This window comes from Athene noctua, chromosome 4, assembly GCF_965140245.1.
Source record: "Athene noctua chromosome 4, bAthNoc1.hap1.1, whole genome shotgun sequence".
In the NCBI taxonomy this organism is placed as follows: Eukaryota; Metazoa; Chordata; class Aves; order Strigiformes; family Strigidae; genus Athene; species Athene noctua.
Window position 1 is genome coordinate 36358194 of NC_134040.1, and position 15129 is coordinate 36373322.

Here is a 15129-nt window from a genome sequence, read left to right on the forward strand (position 1 = left end):
TCTGAAACCAGGTACCAAAGACAACTTGTTTCCCTCTCTCCTCATGGTAGAATACCATTTTGCCTGGGCAGAATGCTTTGAATCTGACACTAACATTTAAGATTAAGAAAGAAGTTGGTCTTTGCAAACAGTTATGGATTTTGAAAGCCTTGTCGATGTCCCCCAGAATGCTACTGCAAATTAGCAAAGGGACAGCAAAGCCATGAATTTAGGAGCCTTGTGCACAGGGGAACTTCCTTGATGTTTTTGTGCCACTGCCCAATTGCTCCACCATGTCAGTCAAACTCAATGAAGCTGCTGGCTCTATTGTAGGGAAGACTTATGGTATGAAATGCCTATTGGAGCATTCCACGGGGAGCTCCTGGACTTCAATTGTGCTCTGCAGCTGCAAGATGGAGAGGGTATAAAGAGGTGCTGAGGATGGCAGCTGCAGCATCGGGGTTTTTTCCCGTTTAAATGGAATAGATCTTTCTAAAAATTGAAGAGTATTCAATCACTTTTGATATCACATCATTACCTGTTTTTTTTAATTACATCTAAGAACTAATCAGTCCGTGAGGAAAAGAATATTATAGATGGACTACTTAGTGTTTATTTTCAATGTTAATGTAGAAGGAAGAACATTTATGTAGCTCTAGCTGGTCATACAGTTTGCTTAAGAAACTTCATCACAATGTATCATCACAATGTATCTGATAGTTTTGTAATAATTACAAAGTTCTTCAATAGTAATTTGTATTTTTGCAGTAATATGCAAAATTGTTATGCAAACATAGGGAAGCCATTGCATGCACTTGTACAATGTTAGAAGATTCTCAATTCTAAGTGAAGACTGACAATTCAATTTACTTAAACTTCAGAGGTAGCTCTCTTAACTTAGACATGGATTTAAGTACCTTGTGTTCTCATAGTAATACTGTGATCTAACCCTAAAATAATTTTACATAAAAAGCTTCTAATTAGTGCATTGGTTTGCTTTCATTTATCATATCTGCTCATCCAGAATGCAGGGAGCCCTGTGCTTTAACGTGAAGTATGTAAATCAGCATTTCAACTGAACTGGGGCTGAGGGGTGTTGCATGAATGATAATTTTGGATCCCATGACATCCTTCTTGATTTACAGTGGGGAGGGGAAGGAAGAATGAACAAGTGTGCAAGGTCCCAATACACCTCAATATGAGGCTCATTTGGAGTCAAAGATGCTAGTCTTAAGGTTATTCCTATCACTATTTAAATAGTCTCTTGAATACTTTTGTTTACCTTTTAATTATTTAAAAAGTGAGGAGTCATTATACTGACACAACAAAACATTCAAGCATCAGCTGAATCTTCACTTGTGGAATGCTTACTTATTTGAAGTGAAACATAAAACTATACTAGTTAAACACTGCACAAATTAACTTGATCTTTTTTTAGGCTTTTTGCCATACATAGTTTTTACTTACTGAGGATGTTCTTAGAATTCCACTTAGACATTAGAGGTTGCCTACTGACCCAGATCTCTCCCTAAAAAAGGTGCAAAGGTGGATAGCTCTGGCTTCATGCCAAAGTTCCTAAGAATCACCAGCTATTCCTCCTTATGTTGACAAGACTTCAGCCAGTGCAGAAATCAAATGTAAATTTGTTAGGAAAGGTGAAAGGGCTTTTACAAACATTTTTTTAAAACCCCTCAAAAGTATATGCTTTAGATCGAAGTTGCAGCAGATCATCTTCTGACTGTGTGGCTGTTACTCTATACAGCCAGAGCAGCCAGATTCTAGGGGCTGATTTATCTCCAGGCGTTGTTCTCTGCTGCATGGTTATGTGCCCTGAATTTAGGGAAGGGTCTTCAGTGATGCTTTCTACTCCAGAAGTTACTGCTCTGCTTTTTTTTAACTTGTATGAGTATTTTTAAATTTCTTTAGAATACAACGGAAGAAATGATTACAGTAGTGCAATTCTAAGATTTTAGCCTGGAACTGAGGTCTATAACCTCGTTCTAATTCTTGAGTTCTTAAGGACTACAGAGTTGCCATCCCCAAAGTCCTATAAAGCTGCTGAGTTTTAGAAATCAAATTTGTGCATATGTACGCACTCACGTTTATCTATACACAGACAGACAGCTTATCAGGATAGTTCCCAGCAGAGAGCACTTCAGAGTGTACAACAGCAGAATTTCAACATCTTATTTTACCAGAACAGGTACATATATTTCATAGTATGAGGTCTTGCAGATCCACTCTATTTTCTTCAAGGGTACTTGGTTCCCTGTGGACTGTAAAGTGCTGTAAGTCTGCTGCCTGAAAGTGCAGGTACAAGTGTGCTCTCATTCATTCATCTGTGCCATGTTACAGTATAGCTTAATATCTTCTGCAGACAAACATGACAGTGTGGGAACTACTTTTTTTGGAGGGGGGGTGGGGGTGGGAGGTGGGGGTAGCCTGTACAAAATTCAAAAGGCAGCATGCAGATAAATATCAGTATGCCTGCAGAAACCCCGGGTGCACAGTGCCAGGGACTGGTGTACTACTTGCAGCCTCTAAACAGGGGTGTTTGGCACCTCATGTGCAGGCAGAAGGCAGATGACACAGCAAAAACTCTCATAAGATATGGGGCAGGGTCCTGACGTTTCCAAACCAGGGCATCTCCTCTGCATAAGGGAGCCCTTGCTGACTTTTATCGAAAGCATATTGAATGAAAGTAGCACTGATATGCTCAGCCTTGCAAAGCAGTATTTGACACTACTACTATGGAACTGAGATCTAATTACTTCCCAGGTGGGGAACAGATGTCTAATTTGGTCACTGCTGCATATCATACTGCCATTCACAAATGAAACGAATAGATTAAAAGACAACTAAAGCAGGTGTAGTTATGCACATAGTGAAATGGTTACATTCATTAGTTTAATTCAATAAATTACTTATTTTTAGGCTTTTTAAAGATTCATTCATGTCTTACAATTTGAATACCTTTAAGAGTCCCTTTCCTCCAACATCTCCATCAATCCAAGAAAACACTTCCTCTTACTTCACTTCAAGATGTGATATACAAAAAGATGGATTAACACTAGTAGCTGAGTAATTTATTTTTTTAAAACTTGAAACCAAGCTAGATGTTCCAAACCACTGAAGACCATTCCAAAACATTGAAGGGTCCAGTCAGTAAGACTGGAGACTTAAACTGGAGTAAGCTGAAGCCATACAACCAATAGTGAATTCAGAGACAAGTGGGCAACAAATTCCAAGGTAAGCAAAAATATTGATCTATTGTTGTATCTTTCTATTTTTCCACGCACTTAACTGCTGCTTTGTTAAGACTTGCTTATAATGCTCACTGTTAAGCATGAGAAATAACCATCAGAAAGAGTTTTTGGAAGACATACTGTCTCATTTTAAAGTGCTCACACAACACTTATGTAGCAAATATTCATTCAAACATCTTTCTAGTTTCAATTTTATGTGTATTTGTGTGACTGAAAAAGGATCTTGGTGCAATTACTGCTAAGTCTAGTTCTGTGGAAAGCCTGCTGTATTGGACTGCAAGTCATAATTTCCATGGTAATTGGCTCTGAAACCTTAATTCTCAACGCATCAGAGGTTTGCCACTGTGAACTGTCAGATTGGCTCAGCCTACTTGGTTATTAGAGGTCAACATGTGCATCAGTGCTTGTGTATTCAAAATTAGAGTTGTGTGATTTTTAAGGAAAATTTTGATTCAGAAGGGAACAGTTGCAAGGTGTTCCTTAACTCTGCTTTTTAAAATACAATTTATCAGTGTAACACTTAAAGTAAGATACACTATTGCTAATGGAACAGGTGGAGATTTTCCAGCTTAATGAACCCTCCAAGCAGCTGGTTTTGCTTTCCTTTTTTTTTTTTTTTTTTAAATGATGCAGCCTTAGAACTTGGACCTAGTGTGTATGTTGGGCTGCAAGGTTTGGACTGTCTCCTAGCTATGAATGCCTTATGCTCTTATGTGAAAGTAGAGCAGAAATGTTCTTGAGCCTAATTTGGGATCGGGAGTATTAATAAAACATATGTAGAGCATAGAGAAAAAATGGGTAACTTCCACTTTTTTAACTGTAGTTATGCTACAGTAAAACTGGACTAATGTGATAAATCAAGATTTCTAGAATCTTTCACTGATATCAAGCATCCATGTTTTTTTGACTGATCTCTACCATTAGTCATAACTTGCTTTAATATTGAAAGTGTTTTCTTTTTTTAACTGGAATATGACTGTAGAAAGACACTTGACTGAGGCACAATGAAGCCACTTGAGCAAGTCTTTGTCTGCTTTTAACAATTCTTTGAACTTGATTCTAAATATCTTCTATAACTACCACTGATCCAAAACCCATCAAAGTCAACAGAAAGGTTACTGCAGGACTTAGAGGGCTTTGAATCAGGTCATAAGAGCTGGGAAAACAAATACTCCTTTTCTGCAAAAAGCATTTCCACCAACTTTAACATGTAATATGAGCACCTATTTCTACATGCTTATAGGACTGGGGTTCAGTGACATCAAGACGAAATATTTTCAAAGCTAGTGAAACAGAAAGAGGAGAAAATGACTCTTATACTGTGCCCAAGTCAAGAATAGGTATGAGCAAGGCAGTCAGAACCACTGCATATAGGTTGGATTTAGTTTTGTCAACACTTTATTGTCATGTTTCCATAACTTCATAATACATAATCTACTTTTTTAGTGTGTGTTTGTATTTCTGATAATTATACTACCTCACAACAAACTGAAAGATAGAAGTAGGTTGAGAACAAATAAATGGGAAAGCATTTCCTTGGTTTCTCCTGCCTAACACACTTCTGTTCAATTACAATTTTTATGTAATTTCTCATTCCATTTATTTTAATGGGAAAATTTGTCTTACTTCCAGGAAACCTGATGGCAACAACATACAGTCGTTGAGTTTTACATGGACCTTGTGTGCTGGCACTGTTCCTTATAGAAGAAATGCCTAGATTTGATTAAGGATGGAAAAAAATGCAAATTTTGTGAACTTTGCATGTTTGTGTATATATGTAGATGTACACACAGGTTTCACTTGGGTTATTGGTTCCACTGTTCTACCAAATAACAGAATTTGGCATGTTGACTTTGAATCTATCAAGAACAGAAACCCCCTTTCTATCTGTAAGTGATTATTCAGCAATATCTTTGTTACTGAGTAGTCCAGTTATATTTGCCCAGAAACATCCCATTGGCTTAAGGAAAATAAGCTGGATATATTTGTGTTCCTGAAAGGACAAGTCCCAGTAAAGGCTCATTAGTGTCAGCCATGCCAGGGGCTCTGTCCTCACTCCAGAGTACACTTTCATGGAGGTCAGAACTGCTGTCTAGTGTACATGGAAACTTATATATGAGAAAGTTCTTGTGCTTAAAAAAAGTGCCATTAATGAACTAATAGCAGATGATGGTATATACCTTGTACTAAACCAGAGAAGTATACTTGGTCTCCCTAGGCACTTCTATTTTTAAGTATGTGTTGATATTGATAAAGATATCGGAACACACTTAAGAATGAAAAAAACAATCCTATTTTATGGTAGTTAAGAGTGGGTAAGCAATTAATTTTCATGCACACTATGACTCAATAAATTGCTGATATTTTCCTGAAGAATTAGAAAAAAAACCCCATGAAATTATAAAGCTTTAAGCAACTTGTCCCTTTAATGAAACAGTAGGCTAAATGTCCAAAATGTTAAAAAGTGCAGTAGTAATTCCAACAGAAACCTTTTTTTTTAAATCCAATAGCATTTTTATCTGCTGTTCTCAGCAAAGAGCCTGAGCAAGGACTGAGCAAGTGAAACGGTCCCCAGCGAAGGGGAGGCTGCCGAGGCTGCTTTCGTTTGCCTGGCTGGGGGAAACCGCTTAGCAGTAAGGAAACTTCCTAAAGTCAGAGTGGTTTTGCCGATATCCCCCTGTCTCACCGTCCTCCCTTTACTGTCTGCACCTAGCACGAGCTGTATGCCAAGTTGCGGGGTGAAGGGGAGGAAACTTCTTGATGAAATATCAATAGCCCCTTCTAGAGCACGAAGGGGGTGGTCACGTTGGCTTTAATAGTCTGCATCTGCTCTTCTCCTCACTGAATTCGCCCCCCCCCCCCCCCCCCCAACCCGAGAGAGGGCTCCCCTCTGCCTCACCTTGCAGCTCCGCCTCGCTCCTCCAGCCCCGCTCGATCCCGCTCTCCTCCCTCACCTCCCCCCTCCTTATTTTCCTCCCGGGATCTGCGGTGCTGCGGCCGGGCAGGGGTCCGCGGGCAGGGCCGGGCTCGCTGCCCTCCCCCCCCCCCCCCCGCTCCGGGGGCGCCCCCCGATCCCCAGCGAGGGGGGAGGGCCCTTCCCCCCCCCCCCCCCCCCCTCCCCAACCCCCGGGGCGGTGCCGCGGCCCTTTAGTAGCCACGACGGGGCGGGGGGCGGCGCAGAGCCGCAGCAGCCTGGCCATGGCCGGGGGGCTCCTGCCGCGGTGGTAGCGGCGATGCTGCTACTCGGGCCCCTGAGGGCGCGGGGAGCTGCCGAGCCCCCGCCGGAGCCCGACGCCTCCGCTATCCTGGTCTCTAGGCGGGGGCTGCGCGTCCCCCTCGGCCGCTCCGTCTGCTTGGACCCGGCGGCCGACCTGGTCCCCGCTGGAGCCCGACGCCTCCGCTATCCTGGTCTCCAGGCGGGGGCTGCGCGTCTCCCTCGGCCGCTCCGTCTGCTTGGATCCGGCGGCCGACCTGGTGCTGCGGGTGCGGCCGGGGGACCGGTGCGCGGTGGCGGCGGTGGGGAGCGGGCCGGGCCCGCAGCGCGCCGGCGCCATGGATCCCCCGCGCTTCCCCTGCGCCTTCGCCCGCGGGCAGGTCACCTACACCCACTTCGGGGCCCGCAGCCCCGGCCGGTACCGTCTGCGCCTCCAGCTCCGCTACGACTCGCCCCGCCGCACCCTCGTCGTGCCCTTCACGCTGGAGGTGGAGGTGCTGTTCCAGCAGCCGCGCCTGCTCGGCTGCAACCTGCCCCTGCCCGTGGAGAAGCTGCGGGGGCTCAGCGCGCCCCTGGACGGCAAGGTGCTGGGCTTCCCCGAGGGGGACCCCGGCCGGCGCTGCCGCCTTACGCTGCTGCCCCCCGAGGCCGCCGGCGCCGGCCCCCTTCCCGCCTACGGGCGGCTGCTGGACGCCGAGGGCCGGCCGCTGCCCGCCGGCTACAGCGGGGACTGCTCCGCAGTGCTGCGAGCCGGGGTCTGCTACCAGCACACGGCGGCCACCGCCTCCCCCGGCCGGGACCGCATCCCGGCCAGCGTGTCCGCCGGCCCCGGGCAGCGGGAGTACTTCCAGGTGCTGGTGCGGATCCACCAAGGAGCCGACAACGCGCCACCCCGGCCCAGCTTCCTGGCGCTGCTGATGGTGGACGTGGAGCAGTTCGCCCTCACGGCCCTCACCCCGGACGTGCTGACGGCTGAGGACCTGGAGACCCCCCCCGGACCTCCTGATCTTCAATCTCGTCTCTGCCTGGCCCAGCGACCCGCGGCGGCAAGGCTTCCTGCTCAGCACCGATGACCCCGGCTGCCCCCTCGGTGCCTTCTCGCAGCAGGAGGTGAGGGAGCTGAAGATTGCCTACCAGCCCCCTACCCTGGACTCGGACCACAAGCGGCTTTTCCAGGTGGAAATGGAAGTGCTGGACCCTGATGGCGCTGCCTCAGAGCCTTTCGCTTTCATGATCCTGGTAAAGCCCATGAACACGTTGCCCCTGTGGCCACTTTCAGTCGTGTGGCTGGCCCGCAGCAGATACTCTTTGAGGGCCAGTCATGGCCCCTGTCTGGCAACCTGGAGATCAGTGATGAGGACAATCTGAAAGAGGTGAAGGTCTGGGTCACGTGGGGCCTGCGATACGGGAAGCTCGAGGTGCTGGGTGTACCGCACAGCTGCAAGTACTTCACTGCTGCAGACCTTGCAGCAGGGCGAGTGATTTACCAGCACGATGGCAGTGAGCACAGCTACAGTGACAACATTATTTTCCACATGACAGACAGGCAGCATCAGGTTGAATTTCTATACCCCATCACCATTGTCCCTGATGATGATCAGCCACCGCTGCTGAATGCAAATACAGGGCTGGTGCTGAGCAAGCACCAGACTGTCCAGATCTCACCTTTTGTCCTCAGTGCTACAGACATTGACTCTGATGCCTCTATCCATTTTGTCCTGATTGGGGACTCTGCAGTGTCCTTACTACACTCCCACCCCTTTGGTGAGCTGCTGCTGCGTCAGGCAGAGCAACAACATCTTATGAGAGCAAAGAAAATGAAGCAGGGTTGGAGAGTGACTCCTCTTCCTCCCCCTGGCACTTTGTGGAGGATGAACACGTGTATGAGAGGGTGGTGAGCGAGTGGCTGCAGCAGGACATCCTCAATGGGAGGCTGTTCTTCCGGCACACAGGAGCTCACAGTGCCAGCCCAGTGACCGGCCATGTCGTGTTCTGGCTGCAGGATGACCACGACCCCCCTAACTGTTCAGGAGAGCACGTGCTCACTGTCAGAGTCCAACCAGTAGACAACCTGCCCCCTGCACTGTACCCAGGTACTAGCCTGCAGATGACAGTGCAGGAATACCAGCTGACTGTCTTTAAGAAGCACTATTTACAGTACACTGACCTGGATACGGATGACAGGGAGCTGAAGTACACTTTACTGACACGCCCAACTGACACAGATGAGAACCACTCTGTGGTCACTGGAGAGATTGTGTTGGCTGACAGTCCTGAGATGTCCATTACACGTTTCACTCAAGTCCAGGTCAACCACCACAAGGTAGCGTATCGACCCCCCAAGCAGGAGCTGGGGATCACACCACGGGTGGTTCAGTTCACCTTCCTTGTAGAGGACTCCGCTGGCAATTCTCTGCAAGGTACCTTCACACTCTTCCTGCAGCCAGTGGACAACCAGCCACCTAAGATCACCAATACAGGCTTCACTGTGCTTGAAGGAAACAGCTTCCTTCTCACCAGCCATCAGCTGGATGCCACAGATGAGGACACGTCTGCAGACCAGATTGTCTTCACTGTAACTCAAGCTCTGGAACATGGCCATCTACGTCATCTGGAGGAGGGCCTGATCGTGCAAGGGGAATCTTTCCTGCTAGATGATATTGTTGGTGGGTGCATCTCCTACAAGCACAGCGGTGATGAGTTTTCCACTGATTCTTACCAGTTGGAAGTGAGTGATGGAGTCCACCACATGCCAATCACAGTCAAGGTTGCTGTGCAGCCTGTGGATGATGAAAACCCAAGTATCGCTCTCCCTGGTCGTGACAGGCTGGTGGGAGCAGCCATTGGTGTCCTGGAAAATGGTGGTGCTGAAATTACTACGTCACTTATCCAGGGTACAGATGAGGATACAGATGACTTGGTGCTGACCTTCATTGTGCAGGATCCACCCAAGCTGGGTGACATCCTCGTGGATGGAGTGCAATCAGAAAAGTTTACCCAGCATGACCTCATCAGCGGAACAGTAGCCTACGCTCACACCAGTGGAGAGATTGGCTTAAAAAAGAGGTATGATTCTTTCAATCTCACCATTTCTGACCTCTCCAGTGAACGGATGGTGGGTGTCAGCACAGCACAAAGGGTCCGTGTGGCTGTAACTATATTGCCTGTGGACAGCATTGCACCTGAAGTGATGGTTGCGGCAGAGCCGCTCAGTGTCCTGGAGGGAGGGAAGAGCATTCTAACTCTGGATCAGCTGGATGTAGAGGACGTAGATACTCCTAGAGATGACATCTTGTGTGTTGTCACAGCTCAGTCCACTTCAGGATATTTGGAGAATATCTCTCCAGCCTCAGGGTCCGAGAAGTCTAGAGCTGGTAGTGCCATTAGTGCTTTTTCCATCAAAGATGTTTGTCTGGGCCATGTCAGTTATGTGCAGAGCATTCACAAAGGGGTGGAGCCTGTGGAGGATAGATTCACTTTCCAGTGCTCTGATGGTATTAACTTCTCACCTCACCATTTCTTCCCCATTGTCATCGTCCCCACCAACGATGAAAAGCCAGAGCTCTTTGTGCGTGAATTCGTGGTGCTTGAGGGGATGAGCCTGGTGATTGACACACCCATCCTCAACGGGGCCGATGCAGACATGCCTCCAGATGAACTGTGTTTTGTTATTGCTGTCCCTCCTAAACATGGGCAGATTGTGCAGCAGCTGTCCACAGGCACTGTGCCTGTCACAGCTTCACCCCGGAGGAGATCCAGGAGGCTTCCAGCATTGTGTATGAACATGATGACTCAGAGACAAAAGAAGATAGCTTCCAAATTCAGCTGACTGATGGACACCACACAGTGGAGCAGAACGTGCCAATTATGGTGGTCCTGGTAGATGATGAGACCCCCAGGATGGCAATCAACAATGGTCTGGAAGTAGAGATCGGCAAGTCAAAGATCATCTCTAGTCAAGATCTTAAAGCCACAGACATCGATTCAGAGGACAAGAGCCTTGTTTATGTCGTTTGGCACCTGTGCAGGGTTTCTTACAGCATCTGAACAGACAAGACAAAGTGCTGTGCAACATTACACAAGGCACAAACTTCACACAAGATGATTTAGATCAGGGTTTTTATCTGCTATGTTCATACTGGCCTACACGGAGTGCGTGATCTGATTAAATTTGATGTTACTGATGGTATTAATGCTTTGATAGATAGGTACTTCTATATTACCATTGGTATCATTGATATAATCTTCCCTGAGGTGATCAACAAGGGTGTAACTCTGAAAGAAGGTGGGAAGTTGACACTCACAACTGCTCTGCTCAGCACAAGTGATGTTAACAGTCCTGATGAAAATTTGTGTTTCAGTGTCACCCGGTCCCCAATCTGAGGCCATCTAGAGAATTCAGACAGTCCTGGAGTACCCGTTGTTTCCTTTACTCAGCTCCAGCTTGCTGGCAACAAGATTTACTACATTCAGACTGCAGAGGATGAGGTGAAGATGGACAGTTTTGAGTTTGAAGTGACAGATGGATATAACCCAGTCTTCTGTACCTTCGGGGTCTCTATCACAGATGTGGACAACAAAAAGCCAATTCTAACTATCAGTGACCTGGTTGTTGAGGAAGGGGAGACCAGGCTGATCACCCCTTTTGAGCTGACCGTGGAAGACGGGGATACGCCTGACCATTTACTCCTGTTCACAATCACTCAGATTTCTGTGCATGGCCAGATTTTGTACAACAACACCTACCCAGTCACCAGCTTCACCAAACAAGACTTAAGTGAGAACCTTATCAGCTACAGACATGATGGTACAGAAACCAACCAGGATAGTTTCTCCTTCACTGTGACTGATGGGACCCACACAAACTTTTACGTTTTCCCTGACACTGGCAAGGAGATCCATCAATCCCAGATGATGAAGATACAGATCAGTTCATTGGACAACAGAGTGCCGCAGTTAGTGGTGAACAAGCGTGCCCCTACTCTGAGAAGGCTTCCAGCTGGGCACCTAGGCTTCCTGATCACTAGTAAGGTGATAAAGGCAGAAGATCGAGACAGTCTGCACAAGTTGTTGAAATACAAAATAACAGATGGGCCGGAGCATGGCTTCATCATTAATACCGGCCTCGGAAATGGGAGCATTGGAACATTTATGCGAGGTTGGTGCTAATGGTTGTATTTGCTTAGAAACATTGGGTTCAGTGACATGTTATTTCGTGTTATATCATTTGGATCTTTGTATAAAGTAATGTTTCTTAAACTACAAAGTATATACAAATGATAAGAATTATGATATATGCATTTTAGAAATGAAGCTTTGTTTTACCTATGCAAACACAATAGAAACGTTCTGTGGTGTATGTGCATGAATCAATGTGTTTCCTGCTGTGTGTTAAATATACATAGCATGGCACTGCTCATAAGAAGGTGGGATAAAATCTGAAATGGTGACTTGCCGATCCTGCACCGGTTTCTTTTTGCCGATCCTGCACCGGTTTCTTTTTGCCGATCCTGCACCGGTTTCTTTTTGCCGATCCTGCACCGGTTTCTTTTTGAAGACTGAAATACCTGTTTGCTTGCCTGGAAATTAAACCCAGGCTCAAAAATCGTTATTGCCTTCAGGAAAAAATTGTTTGGAAAGGTGCTTAACAGTTCTGCTCATCACTGGATCTAGTATCTTTAAAAAAAAAAAAAAAAAAAAGGATGGGGGCAGGGGAAACCCAGTATAGCCTCAGTAGTTTGGGTGGCATTTTGTGTGATTCTGTGCCACAGAGAAAGCTCAGTAGGTTGGGCAGCGTCCCTCAGGTCAGTGCCACCAAACCTGGGCAGAGGGAAGAGCCTCAGAGGATGATGGGGCACGTTAAGAGCAGCCAGACTTTCTATAAATGTACCTGTTCTCCAGTCGGTCTTAGGGAGTTTGCTGGGTTTAGGGCTGTCATTCCTCTCCAGGGTAGGACACTGTGTTGAAAGCTTTCACAAGGGAACTTCCAACCTTGACTTTGTCTACCTCCAGTGTGCTTTGACTGTCAGCAAGGGGGACAATACCAAAAGTCTTGTTAGAGACTGTAATAGGATTAGAGGTCTCCATGATTTTTATGTGCTCAGGTATGTTACCTTTCTTTAACAAGAGAAAACAATCTGGGGAGAGAAAAAGTCTTTATCTCCATTTTATGTATTTATCTATAACTTCCAGACAGGCTCTAGCTTTAAGATTATGGTAACACAATTTATTTTTAAAAGTCCACAGTTAATCTGCCAAGCCACAGTGTTGTGACAAATCATTTGCCATTCATTCAAGAACGTTTCATACATTTTTAGTTGACAGAAAGCACCCAAATCTCCCATGCCAGAACAAGAGCAATGGGTAACCCCAGGGGAATAAGTCTCTCCATAGGTCAGAACAGCTTAATGCTGAATGGAATATAAAGAACACTTAGGTATATCCCAAACAATTTTTTATCAAATTGTTGTTTATTTAACTAAAATAAAAGCAAAAGTAAAAGAATTCTCTGAAATCTTTGTATTGATGAAATGTGGCACAGGATAACACACTTGCGACTTTAGGGTAATAGAAATATACTGATAGTTTTCCCTTATTCTCTAGGAGTATCTAATAAAAGTTTTAATCACTTTTAGACCTATTTGTGATTTGTTTAATACATTCTCATATTCACTTCCAATGTACCTGCAGCAGTTTTGTGTATCATAGAAGAACTTAAAAAAGGGATTAAATTGATCTTTAAAAAATGGGTAGGTCTTTACTCCCAACAGATTCAATTTAGTTATAGTAAAGTAATTCATGCTAATGTGCTGAAACAAGGATGTGACTTTAGTATTTAAAAAAAAATATTTATGGTAAAACTATACCTCACTGTCTTTTTGCTATTGTTCTTTGAGCTAGTAACTAAATTTATGTTGTGTTGTTGAGTATAGACCCCAGTGCAAGAAGCCATGCCATGTTATACAAGTTCGGTAGCTGAAATGCTTTATTGACAAATTAACCAACGTATTAGTAAGTAATCAAACAGTAAAGGTAGAATGAACTATGTCCTATGTTCGGTAGTGAAATTCTATGATGATTCATTTAGCATATTCTTTTCTTAGCTGATATTGATGAAATTAAGATCAGCTACGTCCTGAAGGAAGGTGATAATTCTACCAGTGACATCTTCTATTTCTCCATTGAAGACAATGGTAAGATTAAGATGCTTAATTATACATATCTTAGAATGACACCATCTGGAAGATAGTTCACATTAAATAATCAAAGAATTATTATTTCTCTAAGTAATATGTAAAATTCCATGGACATGTAGGGACACAAATCAGCATATTTTATTCATTTTAACATACAATGTCACAATTAATGTGAACTGCTATACCAGGCTATGGACTCTTAGTGGGATATACTGTTGTCACAATACTGTTTGTTCAGTGGCCTTTATGGAGAACTGATGACGGTAACAGTCAGTCCCTCATGGTCAGCTGTGCATGGTACAAAATTTCAACGGTACAAGGTAGGGCGTTGGTGATTTTGGAATCATGGCCAACTACTGAATCAGAAGAGAAAATGAATGCTAACCTTTGTTACATAAAGAGAGTTCAGTTGATCTAGATCATGTCTGAGAGCCTGGCAAAATGGCAAGATAGGCTGGTTAAGTCCCTTTTGCTCTTATTTATACAGAAGAACATCCTTGTTTTGCATAGATTGTTACTGCTTCAAAGGTGTCTGTGGACCAGTTATTATTTATATCAACTGATATGTGTATGTTACATTTTTTTGCATGTTCCTTTGAATCTTATTTTTAAATGTGTTTTTTTTCTGTTTATGTATTTTTTTTCCTGTAGGTTGCAATTTTTTTCCCCAGTCATCCACATGAATTAAGTTCACTGAGAATTCATCAAAATTTGACACAAATTGCTCTTAATTAAAGGTAGACAGGAAGATTCGTAAAATGAGTTTGCAAGTCAGTTAAATTACTCTGTGTGTAAGGATCTGCCTTCACTTCATAATAATCTCTGTAAACTTCCTGACTAGTTTGACGTAAACCTGAATGTGTAGAACATGTCTGAATAGCATTCTAACATAGCATTTGGCAGAAAGTTAAATTTGCGAGTATTTCCCAATGGACCTCAAAACAAGTCTGAAACACCATTAAAATATTTTTGTCCTGAACGGGCAGACTTGATAAAAGAAATCCGCATTGATAGTTATGAGGATAGTCACCGCAAAGCAACAGCTTCTTTGAGTTTGCTAAAGCTTCCTATTCTAATTATTGCAAACCTGAAAATATATTTCTCTTGAAAATCAGTTATTACATTCTATCTATAATCAGGCCATTTCTCTCCTTGTAGTATAAATCATTGTAGTTTTATGACTACCATTTCTATAAACCAATCCAGCCACAGATAACTGTGTGTCTGAGAAATAAGTATTCTGTTATGGATTAAGAACTATCTCACACTTTGGTTAGCTAAGACATTTTGGCCAGCTGAGCTGAACTTGTTCATTTTATGACTTGATGATGAACACAAACACCTTGGATATGACTTCCAGTGTTTTCTTTATCCCATCTGTAGGGCAACACAATGTTTTTGGGCAGTGTACTGTGGGTATCCGCTAGCAAAACAATGAGATGTGACACATTTATTTTCAATTGTCCAAGAAGTA

The 15129-nt window shown here is 44.5% G+C and overlaps 1 protein-coding gene across 1 annotated transcript in view; it reads left to right on the forward strand.

Annotated features, from left to right (window-relative positions):
* Positions 1-331: 331 nt before the first annotated feature.
* FREM3 (FRAS1 related extracellular matrix 3) overlaps positions 332-15129 on the forward strand; it is a 77316-nt gene continuing 62518 nt past the window's right edge. Inside the window, 9 exon segments of the mRNA XM_074904296.1 lie at positions 332-401; positions 6562-7448; positions 7450-7714; positions 7717-8238; positions 8283-10190; positions 10193-10471; positions 10474-10571; positions 10573-11617; positions 13563-13652. Of these exon segments, the coding sequence (XP_074760397.1) occupies positions 332-401; positions 6562-7448; positions 7450-7714; positions 7717-8238; positions 8283-10190; positions 10193-10471; positions 10474-10571; positions 10573-11617; positions 13563-13652 (5164 nt within the window).